The 25,220-nt window shown below is 36.5% G+C and overlaps 1 protein-coding gene across 1 annotated transcript in view; it reads right to left on the bottom strand.

Moving 5' to 3' along the window:
- Window positions 1-1,931: 1,931 nt before the first annotated feature.
- CEP126 (centrosomal protein 126) overlaps window positions 1,932-25,220 on the bottom strand; it is a 37,787-nt gene continuing 14,498 nt past the window's right edge. The window contains exons 6-12 of the mRNA XM_037376519.1: window positions 13,490-15,622; window positions 11,090-11,240; window positions 9,417-9,541; window positions 9,039-9,126; window positions 8,312-8,521; window positions 5,798-5,862; window positions 1,932-2,030 (exon numbers count right to left, since the gene is read on the bottom strand). Coding sequence (XP_037232416.1) covers window positions 1,932-2,030; window positions 5,798-5,862; window positions 8,312-8,521; window positions 9,039-9,126; window positions 9,417-9,541; window positions 11,090-11,240; window positions 13,490-15,622 — 2,871 coding nt within the window. The remainder of the gene's footprint in view (window positions 2,031-5,797; window positions 5,863-8,311; window positions 8,522-9,038; window positions 9,127-9,416; window positions 9,542-11,089; window positions 11,241-13,489; window positions 15,623-25,220) is intronic.

The following is a 25,220-nucleotide window of genomic DNA, read 5'->3' as shown; positions in this document are numbered from 1 at the left end:
AGCGTGAGCATGTTATGCATGAGGAGAGACTAGAAGAAGGCAGCAGAGGGGCTGGCATGAAGAGTATGATGGTATGTGATGGTAAAAGACCTTGTTGTAGCTGCCTAGTTTGGAGAGTGCTGCAACAGTGGCTCTGCAAAGCCTTCATCCCTTCACAAGGCTGCAGTTCTGTTACCCCGTGAATCTGGTAGGTACAGGAAATACTTTTCCCCTGTGCAAGCAAACTGGCCAGAAATAGCATCTGGAGGAAGAATGTCTCCGGCCTTTCCCAGTCCCCCTCTTCCCTCCCATTACCACCACCACCAAGACCTTATCAACAGCACAGGCAAGAACCCTGCTGCCTGATGCCCCTGGCTGCCAGAAAGTTCCAGAAGAGGATGGAGAATCGGAGTCTTGTTCAGAAACCCCAGGCTGCTGTGGCAGCTCCAGCTGCAGCCCAGCCAGTCCATTTCTGTGCCTGTCCCTGGTAACGCTGAGGACATGGTGTAGTCCCCATGTGGCAGCACCTTCGTGCCGGTCACCACCGCCTCCAGTGCCAACAGCAGGCAGGGGCCCTTCTCGCCCTGATCAGGAGGCCTCGGGTCCATTGCCTCCTGCCACCCTGAACCCTAGCTGTGGGTGCTGGAGGGGTGGTGGCTAATAGCCTGAGGTGCCCTCCCAGGTGTAGGGGGAGATAATATTCCTTCTGGCATTGGAGGCTGCTGCACAGGAGGTGGAGGAGAAGGTGGACCTTGCCAGGGGTGCTTTTGCTCCCTGCAAACCCCTGATGGGGTGTAAAGATCGTGTTCGCGTCAACCCATTTCTTCTAAGCCTGGCTTTCTCCTAGCCGTGTCTGCGCTTGGGAAGGTGCTTGTTAATGACATCCCAACTGGCTCTGCTCCACTGCTGTTTGTGACCTGTTTGGGACATTCTCCATGGCTGCTGCCTTGTATTAGCTGATGGGCTGAAGACAATGCTGTGTCTACACCGCTATTGTAACTTTTTCTGAGTAAAGCTGGAATGGGTTTCTCATTGCACACCCCATAGTGCCACAGAAGAGCCGTGGAGCTGACATCTTGTGATGAAATCTTACCTTCATTTGACCCTGGAACCTTACTGCTTGCTGGCAGACCTTGGGTTTGTACAATGTTCATCACAAGCGAGTTTTCCAAAGTATTGCAGTAGTATAAGTAAAACATGCCACAGGTGAATTTCCCTTATAAATCCATGATTTATGGATGGGCCAATTTGCTCAGTGCTGCAGCTCAAGAAGCAAATTAGACTAAGAGGGAAGCTAAATGTAAAGCAGTAAATTTCTTTCCAATAACAACACATTTGCTCTCTATGAAATGTGAAATTTTAATCTTAGCAATGAAAAATTAATTTTGTGCTCTGTATCCCCTGTACAACTTCATGCAGCCTGTTGGTCTTTAGCCTTTTGCTTAAAGTATACTTCGGCATGTGGGAAAGGACGTGTGCTGAGGACATGTGGTTACTTTTTTGGCACCATTTGCATGTTAGTCTCTGAAAAAGCACTGAGGTGTGCTTGCACCTGAAACCATCCCTGCAGGTGTTCAGTCAAGCTGAAAATCAGGCACATAGGTGCATGTTTAAAGAATTTTTGCGGGTGTTTTGAATTTAAGCTTGTACTGGAAATTATAACTTTAATCTGGTTTTCATGTTTTATTTTCATACTAAAATTTTATTGTAGAAAGAATATGGACTAATTTCTTTAAAAAGCAGCAGAGTGAATGGTAGGCAGAGTGAAGAGTTTTTGAGAGAAATCGAAGGTACACAAGTGTTCATGTACGTTCATGTCTAAACCAAGCTTGTTGATTTAAAGTTACTTTTATTAAAAATAAAATTAAGCTTTTTAATTTATACGTAAGAAATAGAAAAGCCTAGAAACATCAATCTGAAGAATAATCATTGACTAATGGCAAAAAAAGACCTTATTGGCTCTTCACAAGTGCTTGGAATCCAGCAGCTGCCTCTGGGTCCACTCTTGTACTGCACGTTCCTGATGCCTGAGAGTCACACCATTTAGATACCTAAACAAAAAATATACGTCAGTATTTTCAAAAAAGCTAAAATTATCTAAGAAACAAGGTTATTAGCTTTGAGTTGAAGCCTGTAACCCTAAATCAAAAAAACTAATTTGAAAATATTTTTCTAGAAACATAAATGCAGGCATTTGTTTTTGAGAAAAAAATTCTCCATGTAGTTGAGGAAGCTGACTCATGGGCTTTGCTTTTGCCACCTAAAGCAATTAACAGGAGAAGAAACCTGGTTAAGCTGGTGCTCTGGCTTGCTGACTAGCAGGGTTGTTTTTGATCCATGGCCTCTGGTATTTAGATTATTTTCTTTCCCTTCTCTTAATCTCTGTGGGGAAACTTTCCCTCACTATTTAAATATTAAATCCTTGCCATACTGGAATGTTGCAGTGTACTGCATACAAACAGATGTAAGGGCTCAGTATTTTCAGTGCAAACCAATTTGGAGTTCCAACTCAGAAGGCCTTTGTTCATTTGCTCTGAGGATACAGTCATGTCTTTTACGGGGAATTCTACGTGTATTTGAGTACCAAAGACCCAGTAAGTACTGACACACTTCATCAGAATCCTTTAGGCATGTAGACAGCAGCTATAGTTTCTCTTTTCTGGCAGCAGTGTCTGGACAGATGGCAACAGCAATCATAAGACACCAAGTTTCTGCAGTTTTGATGTTTAAATACAGTTTATCTTAACAGGCTCCAGACTGAAGTCAACCCCTTTAAGACTATCAGATTTTTCTCCAAAGATGCTGCAATGCCTAGCTAGAGGAAAAAGGTAGCATTATTCCATTCTTCAAAACATTGTTTTGAAAAAAAATCAATCTTTCCTAAACCTCCTGTGTAAAATTTCAGCTGCTATTTGCTACATAGGTACCTCGCCTTGTCTACAATGTCTTGTTGCCAATGTCTACATGTCTTGGCTGACACCACACACCAGCAAGTAGCCCTAATCCCCTGATAAATTTTCTGTTGTTATGATGGGCACCCATTTTCCTCTTCTCTCTTTTTTAAAGGCTGGTTCCCTCCTAATCAAAGGCATCAGAATGGTATGATGATCTTGGTATGATGGGGTATAACAAAGTTTTAAAAAGCCTTTGCCAAATACTCATTTAATTGCTTCTTTAGGGAAGGTGCATTCCATTTAGAGAAATGCCAGTGCCCTTCTGAGTGCGTGTTCACATGATTGCACTGGTACAGCACTGACACCACCCCTGAAATACAACTCTCCGGAGCTCCCACACACTTTAACAAAGACTGGCAATAGCACTGTGTGGAGTTCAGGCACATCGCTGGTGGAAATACGGCACTGATTAAGTCCCCAGGCAAACCGCACAGTTCTTACTGTACAGGCGCAAGCAGAAAACCAGGCATCAAATAGGGACTTACAAACCCAGAGATTTAATAAATTGTTTTTATTGCTTCTTGCAGCTAGTTACCAGCCTAGATTTGTTGACTGATTCTGTGCATTGTATACACCTTCTGCAGCTTGTTTCAGTGTTATCTACTTTGCACTGAAACAGCAAAGGAAGAGCAAAGAAAGGACGTTAAAAAGTTACCACTCCTTAACAATTAACTAACAAAAAGCCTTTAATCTAGAACTGACGTAACAATGCAGACAGGTTTTTGAAATTAATTTTACAATAGTAAAAAAAAAGTGTGCAATAAAACGGACTTAATTATCCTAATTGCTTACCAGTCAACTGACATTAATTATCTGACTTACTGCTTTCGTCTTTATTTTGTTGCTAATTTTATAGTGTCAAATAGTATACACATTACATACAAAGTACCTAAAGCCACAATATCCTGGAGCAGATGTCAGTATCTCCTGTACAATTGCAGTGGGTTGCTAGCTGCGGCATTCTGGTACTGCCGTGAGGCTATTGTAGCGTTCACCAAAGGGGAGGATGTACATTGCCGAATGCTCTGTAATGAAATGGAGGATAATAAGATATACAGGTATATAAACACAAATGTGATTATGTATAATATAGCATTCAAGAAAGATCATTTGATGATATCATGTGATCTGTTTTCTATTATATAAATGACTGTGCACCTTCATCTGGATTTAGATACAGGGTACAACGTTGTTCACCTGAATTACTAAGTGAATATCCACACTCTATTTGGATGCTCTGAAACTAGGAGGACTGCAGCAGGTTATTCTCTTGGTGAAGTAAAAATTTTAAATCCTATTGCTTCTTGTAGCAGGAGATTTGATGAAATCTCAGTCATCTGTACTTTTTCTGCAGCTGGGAACTTGTATGCCAGTTGTTTACTCTTATCATCAAGAAGAATTGCAAGCCAATGTCTGAGATCTGAATGTATATCTACAGATGGACCCTGTTTAAATGCTTAAGTATATACTTGCAGGGAAAAAAGGGTCTTAAATGCCTATCAGAGAGCTTACAGTTCCAGAGACTGGAAAGCCTGGGTAATGTCTACTGTTTATATCCTATTCATGAAACAAAAATCTTGTAGATGAAGAATTAGTGGGAGAAAGCTTTGTCACAGACCAGCCAGCCAAGAAGTCTGACTGCTGAAAGCCAGGTAAATGCACTGGTAGGGAGAACAGCTTCTTCTTTCTCTTTTTTTTTTTCCTCTTTTCTTCTTTTTTCCTGAAGTAGGACAGGCTATGAAGAAAGCCCCAGAGAACACACAAGCTCAAAAATGCTTTGGTAAACCAGTTAGATCCTATAAAGGTAGCTATGCTACACTGATTGCTGAAAAATAGTAAAAAAAATTACAAGTTGTTTTACCATAAAGAATTAGATTTATAAGACAGAAGAGAGGAAGATGAGGTTCCAGGTCACACCCAGTAGCAGAATTCACAAGGAGAGGTAGTGAGGTACTCTTGTGTTCTTTCCATGGTGTCACTTCAAAACCAGGCAATCATTTTGAATTTAGGAGCCTGGATGCTTGCTGGGGGTTTTCAGTCTTAAACTGGGTAAGTGGCAAAAGCCTTCTGAATAAGGAGTATTTTCTCTAACACTTTTGCTAACAGTTTATCCAGGAAAGTATATGAATTATGTGAACGTGTATAAAGTACGTGAAGTATACAGTCATCTGTCTATGTTATTTCCTCAGTATAAACCTATAGTAAAGAATGAGACTGATAATACAGATTTATAAATACTAACTCCTGCATTACAAACTGAACATTTGAAATGTAAATTTTGTACTTCAGACACTCATCTGCCTATTCAGTTCTTTATATTCCAGGTATCATCATTATTTTGTTTCAAACTGACAAGATCTAGAGTATATGAAACAAAAACAGTTATTGAAGAAATGTAATACCTATCACGTATAGAACCTGGCGTATCTGCAGGTCAAATAAGAATTCATTGTATTACCGATTATCTTATGCACTACCATGCATCATTCCCCCCTTCCTTTCTATGCTACTAAGAAATACAGAATAATTATGAGCTGTATATAGTTCAGATGGACCTTGCTAAATTACTGTTTCTGAAAAGTTCTTGGAACTTCCTGAACTTTGCAAGTGTCTTCAGATTCCAACAGGAAAATGAAGCCAGAGGATGAGGCAGTCTGGTATAAACTGTTAAAAGCTGTTTACAGTACTATAAAGTTCATAAGTGTGTTTGGTTTGGTTTTTTTTACATTAATAGAAATCTCAAAATCGGGCAAGCCAGTTGAATAGATTGATGTCAATATTTTCAATTATATTTTTACTACAAAATAAGCCATAAGGTCAGTTTGTAGGAATTAAAGCTGAACATATTTAAATTAAATACTTACTAAAGGGGTGATTATCTGCAAAACATTTGAAGCAGATGGGTTTCTGGCAATGGCTTCTTGAACATCTAAAAATAGCATAAAAGTATATAATAAATATTATGTAAACCGAATACTACAATAGAAATATGATTCATAGTAAAATATTCAACACAAAACTTCCTGAATATTGTGGAAATGTAGTTTAATAGCATTGGGTTTATTTCCCTTATCAACAGCTGCTGAAGTATATGTTGTATCTGTATTTTTAAAATTTGAAGCTAGATATTATTAACTGAAAAAAACATTATGGTCAATAAAGAAATCTAAAGCTAGAGAAAAGAATGCCATCTACTCTAAGCTGGCAAAAAAAAAAAAAAATAATTTGGACTTAGATTGGTTAGTGACTAACTGCCATTCATTAAAAAGACCACTATGAAGGTACACAGTTTTAGTCTGCTATTTTGGTAATGTGTGAAAACAAAGCCAAAAAAACCCCCGGGTTCAAAAAGTTCATGGTTTAAAAAAGCAAGGTACTTACATGTCATGTAAGTACTCACACCTCTTTAATTACTTACTTTCTTAGAGGTACATACTTACATGTACTTACACGTCATATAAACCTACCTGTAAAATTTCCCAGCTTCTTATTACCAATTTTAATCCCCAAATAACTAGGCAAGCTAATTAAATGTCTAAGATACACATATATATGTATTACCTTAATTTTCAGTTACCTAATTTGCAATCGGTTAACCCATGTGATTCTTTCGTTGTTTCTTTCATATTCCTTATGTATTGTTTTTACAGTTTTCACAGTTTTCCTTTTCACAATTTGCAAACTTCAACCTTATTGCTCCCAGTTTTGCCGCATTTACCTTTGCCTCTATTTATTTGTCATTTCTCTGTTATTTATACAGCAATTTATTTTCTGTTTTCTTGTATTTCTCTTGTTATGCCTACTTTCTTAACCCAAGCACACCATGGTAAAACTCCTTTCTGCCAAAACACAGAATTCTTCACTTCTATTTGCCTGGAAGCAATAACCATGAGCTACAGTATAATGAAATTTTGAACCACTGTTTGACGGGAGCAGGAATTATAATTTCTACAGCTGCAGAAAGTTTCAAAGGGGTTGCAAAGACCTTTTATTCTGCTGTTGCAGTTTACAGGAAACTGGAGCCAAGTCAAGCAATCCACCATTTTATGTAGAAAGGTATGGATAGTGTGCAGAAACTTAATAAGCCCTGGTTTAGTTTGATTCCAGTCAATAAGGCGGTAAACCTGGGTAACCTGACCGTGAAATGATGTAGTCAGAAGGAAAAGTGGTGGAATAGTAAAATAAAATCAATGGACTTCAAGAAAGCAGACTCATAAACTCATATAATTGGCATGTAAAATTTCATATGGAAAAAGTCCAAGGAAAGCATAAAATTCAGTAGAGTTGGCAATTCCATAAACAGCAAAAATGGCAAGCAGAAGTTATTCCAATGATATGGAAAGCCAAGCAGTCCAGTGAAGAGGCCACGTGGACTAAACACATAAGGTCTCCACTGATTTCAAATACAGGAAGGAGCACAAAAAAATACAGGAACTATGTCAAACTAATGAGAATGTTTATGAAAGACCTGTATGATCACATAGGTCAAAGCAAATGCTAACCATTAGACACAGTAGCAAGAGACCCAAGAAGTAAGTTTGTTCTATGCGTATGTTGCAATAGGATGATGAATGAAAGTGTTAGCTAACTAATCACTGGAGGGAAGAAATTATCAAGAATAAGTACAGACTTTTTCCCCACATTCTTCAGCAAAATGGAAGCTGTGATTGGAGAGCTCATTTAAAGAGCACCAGTATAAAGCAGGTAAGAAATCGGCCTGGCACAGAGAAAAAAACACGTTAGAGAACACTTAAGTAAATTGGACATTTCTAAAACAGTTGTGCAAATGGTAGTCACTTGAATATTCAGATTTGGCTGCAGCAATCTCAGATCTCGGTATTTGTGATCTTTAAGAATTCATTGAGAAGAGGAACATTCTAAAAGACTAGAAGAAAATAAATGAAAAACCATTCATTATAAAGGGTTACATTTGCAAAGATATAGGATACATAATATAAAGGGTAAGTATTCGCCAAGATCATTGCAAAAAAGATGGATAAGCTTTGAAAAAGATTCCCAGGTAAGGCTGATAGATCTGATACATCTTTAAAGAATAATTTTGACAAACATCTATTAGAAACAACAGCTACAGTTGGGCCGAGCCAGTTTCTAAAGGCGTCCTCCAGTCATGTTTTGAATGGTTTTTTTGACCAAAGCAAGATCACTATTATTTCAAATTAATTTCATTGACTTTAAGAAAGGTTTCATGATTTTGATCTACAGTTTGCTACATTAAATAAAGAATAACAATAAGAAGAAAATAGAAGAAAAATATTTCTATCACAGGACTCATGTTTTTAATCCAAATTAATCCATGAGAACAAAATATGAGGTTATTTAATCACTTGATGTAGGATTCTATTTATTATCAAACTTACTTTGTAGCCTTTGATTGAGATGATCAAGAGACTTGAAAATGTTCTGTTCTTCTACTGAAAGGGTGCTCATGCGTGGACATGGAGCCCTGCTAAGCAGTAAGGGCTGTCTGGCTGGTTGGACACTTGCCATAGCTGCAAGGATCTCATCCTCTGCCGTGGATGTACTTGCTAGTTTTTCTGCCATAACGAACTGAACAGTGCTTTCTGAAACTGAAGGGATTACAGGGGTAACTTCAAATGAGAAGAGCTCATGCCATTTAAATATACCGCTTGCTTTCATGACTACAGGTCTGTGAAACACATAAAATTTACATTAAAAGATCAAAAAGGTGGCAAAGTCCAGAAGCATGATTTTTTAGAAAATGTCATAATTAAGATCACTAATGCATCTTACAATGGGCACCAAAGCAAGTTCTACCAAATCTGGAAATTTGTAACGACAGTAAGCAATACTTCTTTGTATCATACAGTTACGTATGATACATACAGCTGTCATACAGTTGAATACAATCAGGAATTAAATGAAACTTGCGTATATGTTGTAATGCATTTATAAAACCATCAATATTATGACACATGATGCTATATCTTACATTTCTGTAAAAAAATTTGGTCTAGGTGACAAACTATCCTTTTTAACTTAGAATCACTGGTGCCAAAAGACATGTTACACAATGTATACTACTTTATCTATAACAAAGAACTGAAATGAGATGTGTTACTGTACCTTCATCAGACTTACAGGTGTTATTCATATTTTGTACAGGATCAAATGCAGATCGAACAGGACTCAGTTGGACAGCACATAATGACTTCTATAAAAATATTGTAAGAATGTTTTAAGTATAATTTAAGCTAACTATACTATTTTCTGAACATTTTAAATTTATTATTTCATATTACTAAATTTTTCCAAGTACAAAAATATTAGTGTATACTAATACAGTGATGAATTCTAGTGGGTTTTATTTTTTTCATTAGCAGTGACAGCAAGGTGACTAACCACACTGATTCAAAATTGTATGACACTGAACACACCGTTGATATTCCTGAAACTCTTACCATTTTGAAGATAAAGAAACTTCTTATTTTTTATAGTACTTACCTGTGCATTATGAGTAGGCTTCCATCTTTTAGAGGCTACACTTTGTCTTCTGTGTTCTGAAAAAGCTCTGTGTTTATTTTCGTGGATGTCAAAAACCTGCTTTTGCCTTGTAACAGGAACAAAACCTTAAATGACATGACATAAAAATGTGTAAAAACATGATAAAGATAGTAGTAGCAAAACTAAGTAAATGTCTGTCCAAATTTAGATGTTTTCCTTCTGTATGTTTACATCTGATCTCACTAAATGTATTTTCTTATAGTGAAAAGAGAGAAGCAGGCACTTCTAAGGCATATTTGTTTTCATGTTAACATAGGACTGTAAGATACAGGTGTGGATGATTGTATGTGAACATTTATAAATGAAGTGAAACCCCACCTTGAATCTCAGATAATAGTTGGTCTGTACCAAGATACGAGTTGGTCTTATCAAGAGAGAGAATTAACAGTGAACTGTGATATAACAAATATTGAATAATGTGCCAAAAATAAATGTTTTAGAAAATAACTTGCATTTAGAAAGTAACTTGCATTTAGAAAGTAATCCTAAAGTCTCACTGTCCAACACAGTAAATGTCTGTTGCCAAGGTTCTGTATCTTATATCTTAATGGATTCAAAGTTTGTTAAGATTACATAGCACCATGCAGAAAACCTGTAATATTTCACACAACTTATTTGATTCACAGAATCACAGAATGGTAGAGGTGGGAAGGGACCTCTAGAGGTCATCTGGTTCCACCCGCCTGCTCAAGCAGGGCCACCTGGAGCTGGTTGCCCAGGACCATGTCCAGACAGCTTTTGAATATCTCCAAGGATGGAGACTCCACAAAGTCTCTGGGCAACTTGTGCCGGTGTTCCGTCACCTTCACAGTAAAAAGCCAGTGTTTCCTGATGTTCAGAGGGAACCTCCTGTGTTTCAGCTTGTGCCCGCTGCCTCTTGTCTGGCACTGGGTACCACTGGAAAGAGCCTGGCTCCATCCTCTTTGCACTTTCTTTCCAGGTATTTATAATGTTGCTAAGATCCCCCTGAGCCTTCTCGTCTCCAGGCTGAACAGTCCCAGTTCTCTCAGCCTTTTCTCCTGGGAGAGATGCTCCAGTCCCTTCACCATCTTCATGAGGGCCCAGAAATGAACACAGCACTCCAGGTGTGGCCTCACAGGTGTGATTGGAATGCAGTCATTCTTTAAAACCTTAGCTCTACAGATTAGGATGTTGTAGCTAAACTTACTGATTTATACAACTGTCTTCTAATTTTAATGACAGTACTGCTGTATAGTATTTTCCCTTGGCTAAAGAGGCCTAATCTAGACACTGTACCTCAAATTTATCTCAGTTTTGTCGGGTGTTTACATACATACATACATTTCCAAAATGAAAGCATCAAGTTTCAAAATTAAAATTAAGTTCTTAGTTAAACTTTCATGCATGCAAACTAGAGATGTGGATCAGCATTTTCATGTGCAAGTCAGGAATCCACATATCCAAGGAGATATTCTCATTTGTAAAAGCAGTTACTGGATTTATACTTGGGAAGATAAATTACCTATTTATTCACATAATAAATATTTACATGTACAGTTCATGATTAGACCAAGAGGTCTGTTAGTGATTTTAACAGAATTCTATTTCTTTAGTTGCTATTGCGGTGACATTTAACAAAGCAGAATTCCTACCATTTGCAGAAACAGAAAACAATGAATTGATCCTAGAAGCAGATCTGAAACTAGTCATCTGTCTGTTGCCATCAGTAGTAAGATGGAACACATTAGCTTTAAAAGGTAGCTGTTTAGTTATATGTGAATTATTGTAATGTGACACATGGGGCTGAATAGCATCTGAAAAGAAAATGAAATCTCATCATGTTGTACTGAATACAGGGGAAAATTTAAAAAGAAGCAAAGAAACCCTTGTTATATTAGTAATCACATGATGTTTTTCTGAAATATAAAATCCGAAGTAGCTCTCTATTGATATGCATCAACACAATTTAATTAGCTTGCAAGATACGCTAGATCTATGCCAAGGAAAAGGCTCCTCTGAGAAATGTAAGACAAAAATATCATAAGCAATAGCATCTTTAAGGGCATGAGACACTGAGCAGTCTACCCCTGTTTAACTATAAGCACATGAATTAGTTCCGTATTTGTCACAGGCTAAATGTTAAACACATTTTTAAAGCATTTTACTGACTGAGCACCAAAGGACAAAATAATTCTAATATCCAGCTACAGTATAATATGTGTCAGCCAGAAGATATACCACTTGAAGCCTGGGAGCCCAATTAAAGGAAGATCCTTATGGACAAAAATTTCATTTATTCTTCATTGTTCTCACTGAAATCTTTCTGCACATTTGGCCGAGCATTGCAACAGATCACATTTCCATCTACATCTCCTCACAGACCTCGCTGAACTCTGTTCACAGAAGGTATTTAAGTCAAGACCAATGCAGTATCCAGTCTCCCATGGCAAGCACTTCAGGACAAAGGCTATGGTGATCTATGTGCATTTACAGGCAATAGAACAAATAAAAGCAAGTCATTAAGCGTTATCTAGAGTATTTAAAATAAAAACTGCTATCAAAACACAAAATCTAAGCAGGTTCTGAAAGATGGCCACCCACTCAAATATTATAAAGAGGTTACTCAGCTCTCCTAAAAAAGCTGGAGCTATATGACACTGGGGATACAGCATTTAAAGTTGCAGTGAAGACAGTATTAGTAATGCACACAACTTTGACCCCATAGTTTTCCTGATTCATTGACCTGATGTGCAAACAAGGACACCAAGAGGCAAGTATCTTGGCTGAAGGGGAGGCATGATAATGCAAGACTTCATTCATTTCCAGGGTAAAATCGAGCAGGTTAAGTCACCCATATCTTAAGCTCATCTGTTTCACTTTGAACTGGAATGAACAGGCAGATATTTCTCATTTCCTACTGCTGCTTTAGTACGAGAAGATTCATCTACCTCTGCTCTTACACAACAGAGCTGTTCTGAATCACTCTGTAGTTCAAACTATGTATTACTGTAGATAAAACTAGAAAATCGGGGGGCGGGGGGGGGGGGAGCAGTTGAGTTACAGGATTTTTTTTGTTTTGCTAGAAAGTTATCTTTGAGCTGTTTGGCCAGTCGTTGGGGTAATCCCAGTATGTGAAGCAGTTTGGAGTGCTGCTTGTACCTGAAGCAAGGTCCACAGATTCAGGAGCTCTGCCTCCAGCTGCAGCCCTGTCAGTATGAAGCAAACCAGCACACAACATACAAATTACGAGCACAAGGATACCATCAGTGCCTGAGGAACAGAACACAGCTAGGCTGCAGAGGAGAAACGAGGCAAATTGAAAAGCATGAAATCTGTCTTGAAATGTAAAACCCAGGAGATTAAAGTTTATTATCCCAAAATTTCTTATGCATCTTTTCTCTATCTTACCCATCAATCTCTGCATCATATTGTTCCTAAGGTTAATTTTTAATAAAATGCAAGATTGGTCCTTGAATATCTTCAATTCTTTCTAAATCAGACATACATTGCAGCACAGCAAAATCTATCCAGCATAAGCTCTTTATTTTTAACTTACTTTTAATTTTTTGAGTATTAATTGTATTACTGGGACTAAAAGTGAATCATTTTAGGCATTTACAGTGTCAGCATTTTAAAACCATGGTAGATCTACATTTCTTTCACTCTTAGGTGGCAGTGACTTGGACAAGCTATGACTCTCAGTTACCTTGTAAAACTTGCTCATATAAACTCAGTCACTTCCTCTTATATCATTATTTAGACCACCTGTCACATCTGCTCATTGGTCAGGAATATAATCTCAGGGAAAATACCTCCTTTTCATTTAATATTGTAGAGAGCTATTAAAAATGGGGATCGACGTTTGAGAGGTCTCTGGGCACAAGTAGAATAGAAATGACAATGACAGATGGTGAAAATTGTTAAAACTGGCTGTATTGTGTGAAAGGATGAAAGGCTGGATGTTTTAACTGAAAACAAATTTGTGATGTAATTGAAAAAGACTTTTGTCTGAACAGCCCCCCCCCCCCCCCCCCCCCCCCAGTCCCAGAAACATGACTCTTACCAGTAGCGGAGTCTTTTGGAGCTCGGGCAGTACGTGCTCCTTGCCAGGAGGTACTTGTTTTTCCAGCTGCTGGGATATGATGGAGTTGTAATCCATTTTCTGCATTAACAGGTCTTCTTTCAGAGCAGGTTACTGAGTGACCTTGACAGGCACTTGTCTGAACACTATTTACGGAACAAGTATTTTCTGCCCAAGGTTCGTAGTTGACTGTGCTGCAGCCAGGTGTAGCTATGGCAGTGGCCAAGTCAGAACAACAAGTAATACTCACACTGTTTTCTGTACCATTTCTATTTAAAACCCCATCTGCTAACACAACATGCCTTTCGTTTAGATCATTCCTGCTTGTAGTGGTAGCTTGAAGACTTGAAGGTGGCAGTGGCTGACACCCAGGGCTGGCTGCGTTTTTGCCACTTCTGCTTCCTGGCAGAGGTGTGGATGGTGGGTGAGGTGCTAGCAATTTCCCTGGAGCTTTTTGAGTTTTGTTGGCTTCAGCAGCTGACTGCAGTTGGATTATAGTGCCTGTTCTCTTCCTGGGCATAAATCTTGACTGGACTTCTATAGATACTGTTTTTCTAGTTATCTTTGCCTTATTTTTGATTTGATCGCCTTCATTAATTTTAGAATTATTACCACATACTGAGCGTTTATTTTCTTCACCTTCTGATACCATCCAAGCTTTTCTAGCAGAAAGGGATCCGGTAGACATAAATATATTCTGAGACGTGTAGTCTTTGTTTGACTCTTCAGTATTAACATTTAGTTTTGATATATGAGTGTTTTCCTGATGATTTTTTATGAACATGGGGCTTGAAGGTTGAGCAACAATACTTAAATTAGTCTTAGGAGCATTATTTGTAGTTTGAACATAATGCAGCAGCGCAGAAGATATTTCACTGGTGTTTTTTTCACAGCATGTTACATTATTTTCTATTATCTGGTTACTTTGATCACACCATTTTATCTTTCTGTTGCATTTTTCTGCACTTTTCTTCCTTATTTTTGCCAGTTCTAAACTGTCCCTGATAGATGACATGGGTTGAGTTCCAACACTGATCCTGTGGTTCATAACCACAGCTTTGAAATGACTGGGTCCATATTTAGAGTCCTTCTTTAAGATACTTCTGAATAACTTCACTCTTTTTCTTTCAAGATTATTGTTTTTCAGGGGGCTGTGCTGTGCAGGAGTGCCAGAGTTGAACTCTGTATCAGACACCAGTGACATAGTTTCAACCATATTTCCTTTTTTTCCCCTTTCATTATTCTGTTGCTTAACATCGCACAGAACTGAGGCATTTGGTATGTCCTGAAATAAAGATGATCCTGGATTAATGTCATAAATACATTTAATATTTTCTTCTTTTGTTGCAGTCATTTTTCCTGAGGTATTTTTAAAAATCCCTGTACTAATGTTTTTGTCCTTTGGTAATGTATCAGCTGTGCTGGGAATGCCAGTGGAACATCCCTGATTAGGAAATAAGTTTATAGATGTTGCAATAGGTTGACTGGAGGTTTGAGCAGATATAACTTCTTTTTGTGGGGTCATTTTAAAACTCTCATCTTGCATCAGATCCTGAATTCTTTCTCCTGGAGCAGAATTAGGGCTGGCCCAAGCTTTGCTGTCATTGAAACCAGGATGAGCAGTAGCTAATGGGGTAGCCATTCCAGAAGGTGGCTTGCTTCTTCCTTCTTTTGTATTTTGTGGAAAAGTAAATGCATTACTTACAGACCTTTCTTCCTTACCAGAGGCAGAGAACACTGCAGGTTTTTTTGCAGATTTTTGAGAAGCAGATGATTCCTCTTCTGAATTGTTTACATGTTTAGCAGGAGTTAGAACATTATGTTTAGCTAAAAGATCATGAATAGGTGAGTTGTGATAGTATTGTGAATCTGCATTTCTCAGACAATTATTTAGATGCATATTTTTAGAAGTACTTTGAGCTGTATAAAGCAAACCATTATTCCTAGTCTGTGATTTTTCTGGACTATACAGGGCACAGTCACACTGTGTAGTCAAAGATGATTCACTCCGTGTTGTGTAATTTCCATGTTGCTCTCCAGCCTCAAGACTGTCAAGGCTTGACAGACTTTCTGAATCATCTGTTTTCTTGACTTCTCGAAAATTCTGAAATACAGGCATAAAACCAGACTGTTACATTTATCAGAAATGGTTTTTTGCTGATACTGATTTTTCATTAATGAGAGCTTAGGCTAAAATACAATCAATATTGAGCCTGGCGTTTTTACGACTTGGGATCATAGCACCATGAGCGTTTCCACCAAATTAAAATTTACCTGTGTTCATTTGAAAAAGATAATTATGTGGTTTGGGTATGAAATTGAGAGGAAAGAGCTGCATTGTTCAACAAATTCAATCCTCGGTTCTGTATAAATTCTACAATATCAAAAAAGGAATGAGATTTGTCTAAACCACACTACTGTTTCTGGATTGCCCTATGACATGGGATGGTTTTTGTACTTTGACATGTAAGGAGTTTACAAAATGAAAAAGAATACATGAAAACACAGACGTCATAGTGGATGTGCTCCAAACTTGAATTTTTCCATAATTCTAGAGAGGATACGTTTATTTTCATACAAAGTGCCACAAGTGATGAGGATTTAAGCATTGTCATGGCAAACACAGAAAACATCTCTCAGCTACCATAACCACAGTGATTAACAGCTCCCCCCAGCGAAACCCCCGCTTCTCATCTTTCAGAAAGAGGAAAATATCATCTAACCTATGAGGACAGATCAAGTCTTAGGGCATACAGGAGTTCCATCCACTCCCCCAACTTCTTCATCAAACTTTTAATACAGTGATGACTAAGAGCAACTGGCACCACTCAAATCATCACTGGGACAACTTTACTTATGTACTATACAGGCATCTTCTTTCCTATTATTTCTCCATCCAAACACTGAAATGCCTGACAAGGTTGAAAATATATACTTCTTTAAGTACAAGATTTCAAAATACACATAAACATAAAGGAAAACAAGCATATCAACTATTTTCAAAATCTTGTACACTCGCTGTTGTGAAAGCGGAAATTCACTTCCACACAACTCAGCAGCTAAGTGATTTTAAACGATATACTGGAAAAAAATCAGCATGAAAAACTAAAAGAAACTGAATTAAATACACAGTCTTATGAAAAGAAGATTTTTTTTTTCATTAATGACTTTAAATGGAAAAAGTTTCAAGTAGCAAAATTAACCTAGCTAAGTGATTATATATCCCCTGACAATTATAATAAAATTAACATTTTGACAATGGACCAAAGAATGCATAAAATTCATTAGTGAATAAGAACATATTTTTGTAGTAAACCTTTTTCTTATTCTAATAAATGTGTTATACCATAATATCGTGCAGTTTATAGGCGTACAAATATTTTAAATTGCAGAATAAAAAGCTTAGTGAGTCCTGAAAGACTTTTTATGATTGAATTAAATCTTATCTTGCACTAAATGTTCAGAGGTTGGTGCAGTCTTCCATTATAGTTATGATTTAAGATAAAGAAACTAAATAGAAAAGCAAAGAACTAAGTGTAGGGAAAGATCCCTTTAGGGAATGTTTTCAAACTAAAGCTATACAAACCAGCATCTTTCTAATAGAAAATAATAAATAATGCTTTGTTAGTTATTTATTAACCTTTATGTTTGCATAAATTGTATTGTTAACCTCTACTTGAACTTCGCCAAACAAGGGAATGGCATATATGTTCAGAGTTTTCTGGACCAGGCCAATTTTAAGAACTAACTGAAATTTTCAGATGGGGAAAAAAAAACAGTAAAAAGAAATTTTACGTGTCAGGCTTACTTCTCGTCTAATTTGGAAACTACACCTTTACAGCTAAATATGTGTTTCTAAAATTACTAAGTTAAACAGAGGAAAAATTTTGTAAGAGTTGATGTAAAAAAACCCTGTTCCAATAGCAGGTTAGCTTAAAATGGTAAATCTAGAGGGTGCAAGAAATATTGCAACTTTTAAAAATTAAGCTAAAAAAAATCCTACCCAGTTGTGATCCAAAGGTTGAAAATAGACTTGATCCTGCATCATATATAATTTTACTCTCCTTGTAAAACAAAACCTCAAGGGAACAGAAAATCTCAGTTGAGGCAACCTCCAGAAATAGGAACTAAAGAGTAAAGAAGGATTCCCCATTTAAACATGTACTCACTTTTACTTAGTTCATGCAGATTTAGTTCATTTATATTTACATTGTTGCACCATACAATTTCATCCTTTCACACATTAAAGATGCTTATCATACTCATTAAAATATTTACATAATTTATTTACCTTTCTAGCTTACTCTGTAATGAATATGAATGTCACATTTTCTTGAAAAAATGATTAACTAGAACTACTTCTGCAGACCTTAAAAAGTATTCAATAATTATTCTTTTTTAGTGGTCAATAGCTACAAAGGAATAAACCTGGAAATCCCAATGATATAATCTAATTTAATCTGTGAGAATATTATAGGATGATGAAGAAACAAAAATGTTCATCAAGTACACTATCTTTGTTTCTGTTATAGAAGTACAATTTATTGTACTACCTGTTGCCTGCATTATCTTATGTTTTAATTCATGAAAACTAAACCCAGCCTGTTCACATAATTGGTATTCTAGGAAAAGGAACACTTACGAGGAGTTGCAGAGGTCACTTGCACATCTTAACACTTAGAACAGCTATGTCAAGCAATCTCATTTCAGTAAAGCACTAAACCAAAGAAATCTTTCAGGAGGCCAATGAAAGCACAACACTGCAACAAGCAAAACTTTTAAGAGAACCTGACAAGTGAATCTTCTGCTTTCAAAGGACTCTGTCAGAACGGTATTACACTATAGGGCTGCTGTATGTATACTTGACAGTTTCTGCAAAAGAAGTGCTGACTGTTCACAGTTCCAAGAGGTGAATGGGACCATCCTTCTGAAGAAAAATGCTGGAAAAATGCTACCTAATCTAGAAATCCGGGCCCCTCGCCTCTCACGCTACTTGCTATTTTTGGCAATTTCAACCACTTTATTTACAAGAGTCCTTTGTGTGTTATATGTGTGTGTATATATGTTATACTTCACATTCATTGTGAAGTAAAAGACGCCAATGGTCACACAGATGCAAAGGTACCTCTCAAAGTCAGTGAGGTACCTACACACCCTTACTGGTTTTGTGTTTACCAATTATGGAATGGGAAAGTTCATTAGAAAATTAATAATCCTTTTTTGATGCAAGTATGGAAAACATGATGTATGTTGTACTACACAATACTGATTTCACAGAGGATTTGGGCAGACCCAAGAAAGCATATGCCACTGGGAAAGGATTTTGGTGCTTACATTACACAAGAGAACCATTACACTGTGCCAAACCCACCAAGGAAGCTATGGAGGTGTAGGATGACCGGAGAAAAGCTTCCTGTCAACACCCCTGTCTTTCCAAGGCTAACTCCAAAATCCCTAATTTCCCCCCAAGCCATCTAGGATACAGAAACTAGCCATCTATGAATGTAAGTATTTAAAAGGACCTGATTTGCTTCTTTGGAAAATCATCACAGGATGCTAGAAATACGGGTTCAAACCTTTTAGGATAAAAAGAACTCAAATTTCCAATTTTGTAGGCACTCAGGCACTTCAGTAAGCTGTACTGTACTGAAGGATTTTTAAAGAAGTGATCTGAACACTGAATGTCAAGGTTTCAAGTTCTGACTTCCAGCTTTAATGAAGCCCTGTGGTAAGTGTACGTAACTGTGTAGGAAGCAGGTTTTCAGCTAAATATGTCTCTCTGTTGGTTTCTATTACTTAATTTAGCATCTCAGCAATCTCAGTTCTCAGGGTGGTGCTTCTCAGGATCCCTGTTTTCCCACAGACTAACCTAGTCATGCAGGTCTAGAAGTGGAATTCATAATGCTAGTTTTTAAGTGCTATTAAAATTATTAAACGGTTAAATATTGAGGCATTGGGCACCACAATGCATTAGTCCCTTCTTGGTTTCTAACTCATTAATAAATTTGTTTGAGCAGGCACTATTTACCCTGAAAATTTAAGAGATTGTGTCATGTAAAAATAGTATTGGAGTGCATTATTGAAAACCGTCATAAGGCAAATAGACATGGAGAAAAACTGGGTGTGCATATGCAATATTTATTCTCAAAGTTTTTAGCTAATAATTATTTTAATGTTATATAAAAAATGCAATGATACAATTTAATGAGCAAATTCTTAGTTATTTACAGTCTGTGTTATATTCAATGTCATTTTCGTTATCCCAAAAAAGGAGAATGGAGATCAGCTAAAACTTATCCCTTCTCACTTCTTCGGAATTTGCAGGTAGTAGGAGAAAGGATGTTTTAAAAAGTATTTTGTAGATGAAGTTATTTCTAGACAATACTCTAGAGACAGAAATGAAAGGGAAACTATCAGACTTTTTTCCATTTTCAAGCGAAGAAATAATCCTCTTTCACTGATGATTAAGGTTTTAATGATGAGATTCAAAGCCTTGAAATTATCATTTTCAGAAAAGCTTTCCAATAAAGTCTGATTTATGGGGAAAGGAGACTAACTGATGGAGGAAAGTATTTCTTCATCTTCTAGAAAAGTCAGATTCTCTTTTCCTCGTTTATTCTTATTCACAAATACATGAATAAGGCAAAGCATTAGGGTTGACAGATTTGAATGAACTGGAGCTGTAGCATTAGAAAAAAATTATTAATACTATCTGACCAGTACAGACCTCCTAAAAGATGTGTACCTTACACATCATTCATAACGATACAATGTGTGAACATAATTTTTAAAATAATACCTATTTCAGCTGAGGAACTATCCTACCAGATCCCTCTGACTTGCTAAAAAAATCAGTATACATTTTTGCAGTCAATAAAAAGCATTACTTTTTCTTTTAGCAATGTAAACACATTGCAAAGATGGAACAGTTTTTAAACACGTTTCCACGCTATTTTATGCACTGCACAGCAGCGACCAAGGCAGAAGGTGGATTAGGAATACTAAAGGTTAGATACAGAAATACTTTTAGAATTACAGAACATCTGAGTTCTATGTGTGTATGAGAAGAGACCCACAAGAATCAGAGTCCAAAGCCTGACTCCACACAGGGCAACCTAAAAGTTAAATCATATATCTAAGAGTCTTTTCTGGTGTTATATATTTATAATTTTCTAGAAATAAGTTTATCTAATGAGACTGTTTCGTGTAATTGCCAACCTTCACTGCAAGCTTCATTAATGTAATTAATTACCTTGATAAAAATATTCAGCGACTGTTACATGTTACTTGCTTTACAAATTAAATTTTTTTGATCAGATGTTTATCAGGACATACATTCCTCTTAAGGACTTTACAGATATTACTTATAAGAACATGTACAAAATTTCAGCATCTACCTTCCCCTAAACAGCCTACTGAATTTAAAGGTTGATCTTTATTTTTTTCTTTGCCACTGTTTGAAACAGCGTAATTCTTTAAGGTGCTTGTTACAAGATCTTTCAGTGTCCCGGGACCAAGTTATTCTCTGCTTACTCCTGTCCTCTGAATTTTGGGTGTTTGGTTTAATGCTGTATTTCCCAGTTGGTGAGCCATACTTCCTTATGGAGATATGCCAGTATCAGGCGGAAACTGCGCAGCTAAGTTCAAGCTACTAAATACCACAGAAGTGGTGCTATAGTTTTATAATAATATTTTTTAAAAATTGGAAGAATTTCTATGTACCCAGGCCACCATGAAACTACTAGGATGGAAGCAGAATATTGGAAGAAAAAAGTAAATTCTGTTTTGCTTCCCACTTAACAAAAGGTTTATCTCTTTAAAACCAAAACCAAACCAAAACACAGCTCTGCCACCTTCAGAGAGGTAGAATAATTCTGAACAGTGATACTTCTCGATGAGAAAGCAAGAGATTGCCCAGCATCCCCATTAGAAATTAGTATATACTCTCTCTGATGGTATCATAACATGATATACCATCCTGGCAGATCAATATGCACAAACATTTTATCTTCCACTCTCTTCCCGCAAGCAAACATTTTATTACCATAAATGCAGTAAACTAAAGATCAGATACTGCTATTTTTTCCTCTGTTCCTCTCCTTTAGCTACATTTATGAACACTTTACTCTGTTGCAATAAAACAAATAACTTCAAAAATATCTATGAAGTATGGTAGCAATAATTTAGTGCATAGCTATATGTAAATATTTCATAGATATTTACATATATTGAGAGAGATATATGAATGGAAACCAAAAAATAGAGTCATGATAATATGTATGGCAATTCTTATGAAAAAAACTATATGCTTGTAAAGGAGGAACAGGTATATATTAGAAGACAGTTTTCAGTTTCCCTGTTTTGGTGGTTTGTGAACTATGCTGTATTTATGACCATCTTAACTTCTCCACAGGGAAAGTCTTATTCATGTGTTAATGTACTTGTGAAACACACTCTTTTGTGTTGAAAATGCTGTTTCAGCTTCAGTTCTACATTGTCACCTGTTCAAGCAGGGCTTTGAGTTGAGGCAAGACACTCTTCAAATGACTGAACATCCAGATTGTCAGATATGAAGATTATAATGTCATTTTATACAGCACGGGTCTGGAAGAAACCACTATTTTATGTAAAAAAACCAAACCCTACCCTTGAGGACTATACAATCAAAACAAGTTCAAGTATTTGGGTAAAATCTTACATACCCAATACCCCCAAAAAATGTCGGCAAAAATTTAGTCTGGAGATACATTTCAATTTCCCTTTACAGCAAATGTGAATTTTGGATTAGCGAAATAACATGGAAGACAGTGGAATGTTGCAATATTGGTTAAAAGCCAGTAACAACTGAACCCCTCTGATCTTGCTAAAAGGAAAATGAGTAGGGAAATCACTCAACTTTGTCATGTCGGTTGTCTAAGACAATGGTGGGACTTGGTGATCTTAAAGGTCTTTTCCAACATAAATGATTCTATGATTTTATATAATTTTAGTGAGCAACATAAACTATGTAAACAGTCACAGTTATAAGTAAAAAATGATCAGTGTTTGTAGATTTAAAGTGACCACAGAAACCTATTTCAAGTTTTTGAATGGTATCTTCAAAATCAAGTCTGACTTCAGTTCCAAAACCATTTTATCCAAACCCTCCCCTTAAAAGTTCTGTTTTCCCACTAACTAGCCCTAAGCATTCTACAAGTTCTTGACACTCTGGAGAGACTCTGTACACAGGCACTCCTTTTTTCCATGCTGGTCTTGCCTATCCCTTTGAAGAGTTAGACTGATACAATAAACATTGCAGAAGGAACCCTTGTTTAACTCATTCCAGTCATGCTACAAATGCATTGGAAAATGAATTCAGTTTTTCCACCAGTTATCTGAAACATCTCCGTTTCATAGACACAGTTGAACCTCAAAAGCGTAGCAATACAGCCAGCAGTCATAAAGGTCAACACATTCATGCAAGTAAGGCAATGTCCATACCTATGTGTTTGCATCATCTGCTGCTTTCATTCAGCGAAATGTAATTTTGAAAATATTTTTCATTATTTCTCAAAGACTTATTTAATTCTATGTAATATATATAAACAGTATATATATTACAGTATAATAAGATACAAATTTTACAGAAGTATATAATACAAGTATATGATTATATATACAGTGTAATTATAACCCTCTGACTTCATGGCTTGGGATGCAACTTCTGAGAAATTATACCTGCGCTCCAGTCCCTATTTCAATAACTATTGAAGTATTTTATGTCAATGGCAACAGTACCCATAGAAAGGCTGATACTGAGCACTTCCATGGCTGCACAATACTCTTGGGGGGAAAAAAAAACAACCACCAAAGAGCCAAGGTAAAATTCCTGCTTCAAATCAATCGGAAAGGGATTTAAATTTGGATTTCAGATACCACTTGAATAACTTAATTATGGTCATATAAAGGAGGGAACAGGAAAGTACAGTCTCCAGGTTGTAATCTATACCTGTTTTGTCTGTGAATTTACTCTCACCTCCAAGTATTTTGTTTAAAAAGTGAAAAGATAGAGGTAGAGTGTTAGGTCAACCAAAGAGTTTAATTCAAGCATAATGTATTTTTCTGGTAGAGCATAAAAATACTGTACTGCCCAAACAACTTTGTATGGCCATCAATTTAAAGAGGTGATGAAAAGAAAAATACAAAAGATATCTGAATAATACAGTTGAGCCACTTTAATGGGAATTTTCTAAATTTTTCAGTTTAAGGCAGATGCCAGAAATGGAAAATTTCAACATAAACAACTAAAATTTGGAAAAATGATAAGCACTTGGGAGTAATGTCTTTTGGCTTTGGCAGAAAGCTGCATGCAGCTTTAGCTAAAGACCATGCTACAAGCTTCACCTTAAAGATTTTATTTATGCCTGCAACAAAACCAGGAAGGACTGTGCAACAAAAATTCCATTGTGCACAAAGTAAGCAATATTGGCTTCTTCAAAATGGAGCAAACTTACAGACATATAACAAATAATAATTTGATGTACTGGCTCAGATGTAACTGTTGCACAAAATAAAATCTGCTGCTCTCAATATTTTAAGCAAAATAATTTTGGAGAATGGTAGAAAGGTCACTGACAACCTCGGCTTACTGATAAAACTACCAATTTTTTAGGGATGGAAAGTAGGGAACACACCAAATCTACTGGTAAGTGTCTACATAGAATTGTATTGCCCTGTAGGAAGGAAAAGAATTTTAGGAATCTTTATAATCCTGCCTGGCCTGTAAAAACAGAAACAAAGGGAGGTCAAAGGATCTCAATGGATGGTTAGACTGCAAAGCATGTGTACAGCAAAATACTTTGACATTAATTTCAGAAAGGCAAGCACTGTTGAAATTACTTTGGACAACAGACAGTAACAAGACTACTGAAGCCTATTCATGTCAGTAAGAGTATTATAAATAATTACAAAATATCAATGTTATTAGTAAGAGTATTATAAATAATACTTTGCAAGAAGCCACAATGCACATACACACCAGCACAATCCAAGAATTAAACTTCCAAAGCTAAGACCTTAGGACAATGACAATAGCTTTTTTTTTAAAAAAAAATATTTTTCCAATCCAAAGCATGCAGTTCAAGAAAGAAAGTCCAAATGTTTGAAATATAAATATTTACAAATTGAAACTATTTATCAGAGGGAAGAAGCTGAGCAACCCCTAGTGGCAGCAGAAAAATAAACTTTGGAAAAAAAATAATTTTGCAGGACCAAAGCATTTTCAAAAATAAATTAATTCATAAACACAAATTCATATCTTATATGCAGTGTCCAAAGCTGATGATAACATTTGGAAAAAACTAGAAGTAAAAAGTCATGCCTGACTTGTGGCGATTTTCCCCTAGAATTCAATTATAATGTGATAACTGTGTTTGGTAAAATACACTGCAATATAGTTACCTTACAATATATTAAGAAGTATCTTTTTATACATCTTTCTCAAAGACATTGCATTTTTTTCCCTAATTCTAAGATATCCTAATGCAGCTACTGCCAAATTTGGCATCATCATTTAGGGAGGGATTTGCAAATACCATACCAATGAAATGCACAGTCTGGTATTAAAACAACCCAACAAACAACTCAGACTTTTTGTGTTTTGTTTGAAAATTATTATCTAAAATTCAGTTTTATTAGCTCTCTTCTATAAACTTCCATTTCCT

Source organism: Falco rusticolus, chromosome 2, assembly GCF_015220075.1.
Source record: "Falco rusticolus isolate bFalRus1 chromosome 2, bFalRus1.pri, whole genome shotgun sequence".
In the NCBI taxonomy this organism is placed as follows: Eukaryota; Metazoa; Chordata; class Aves; order Falconiformes; family Falconidae; genus Falco; species Falco rusticolus.
This window is presented reverse-complemented; position numbering and strand designations above follow the sequence as displayed.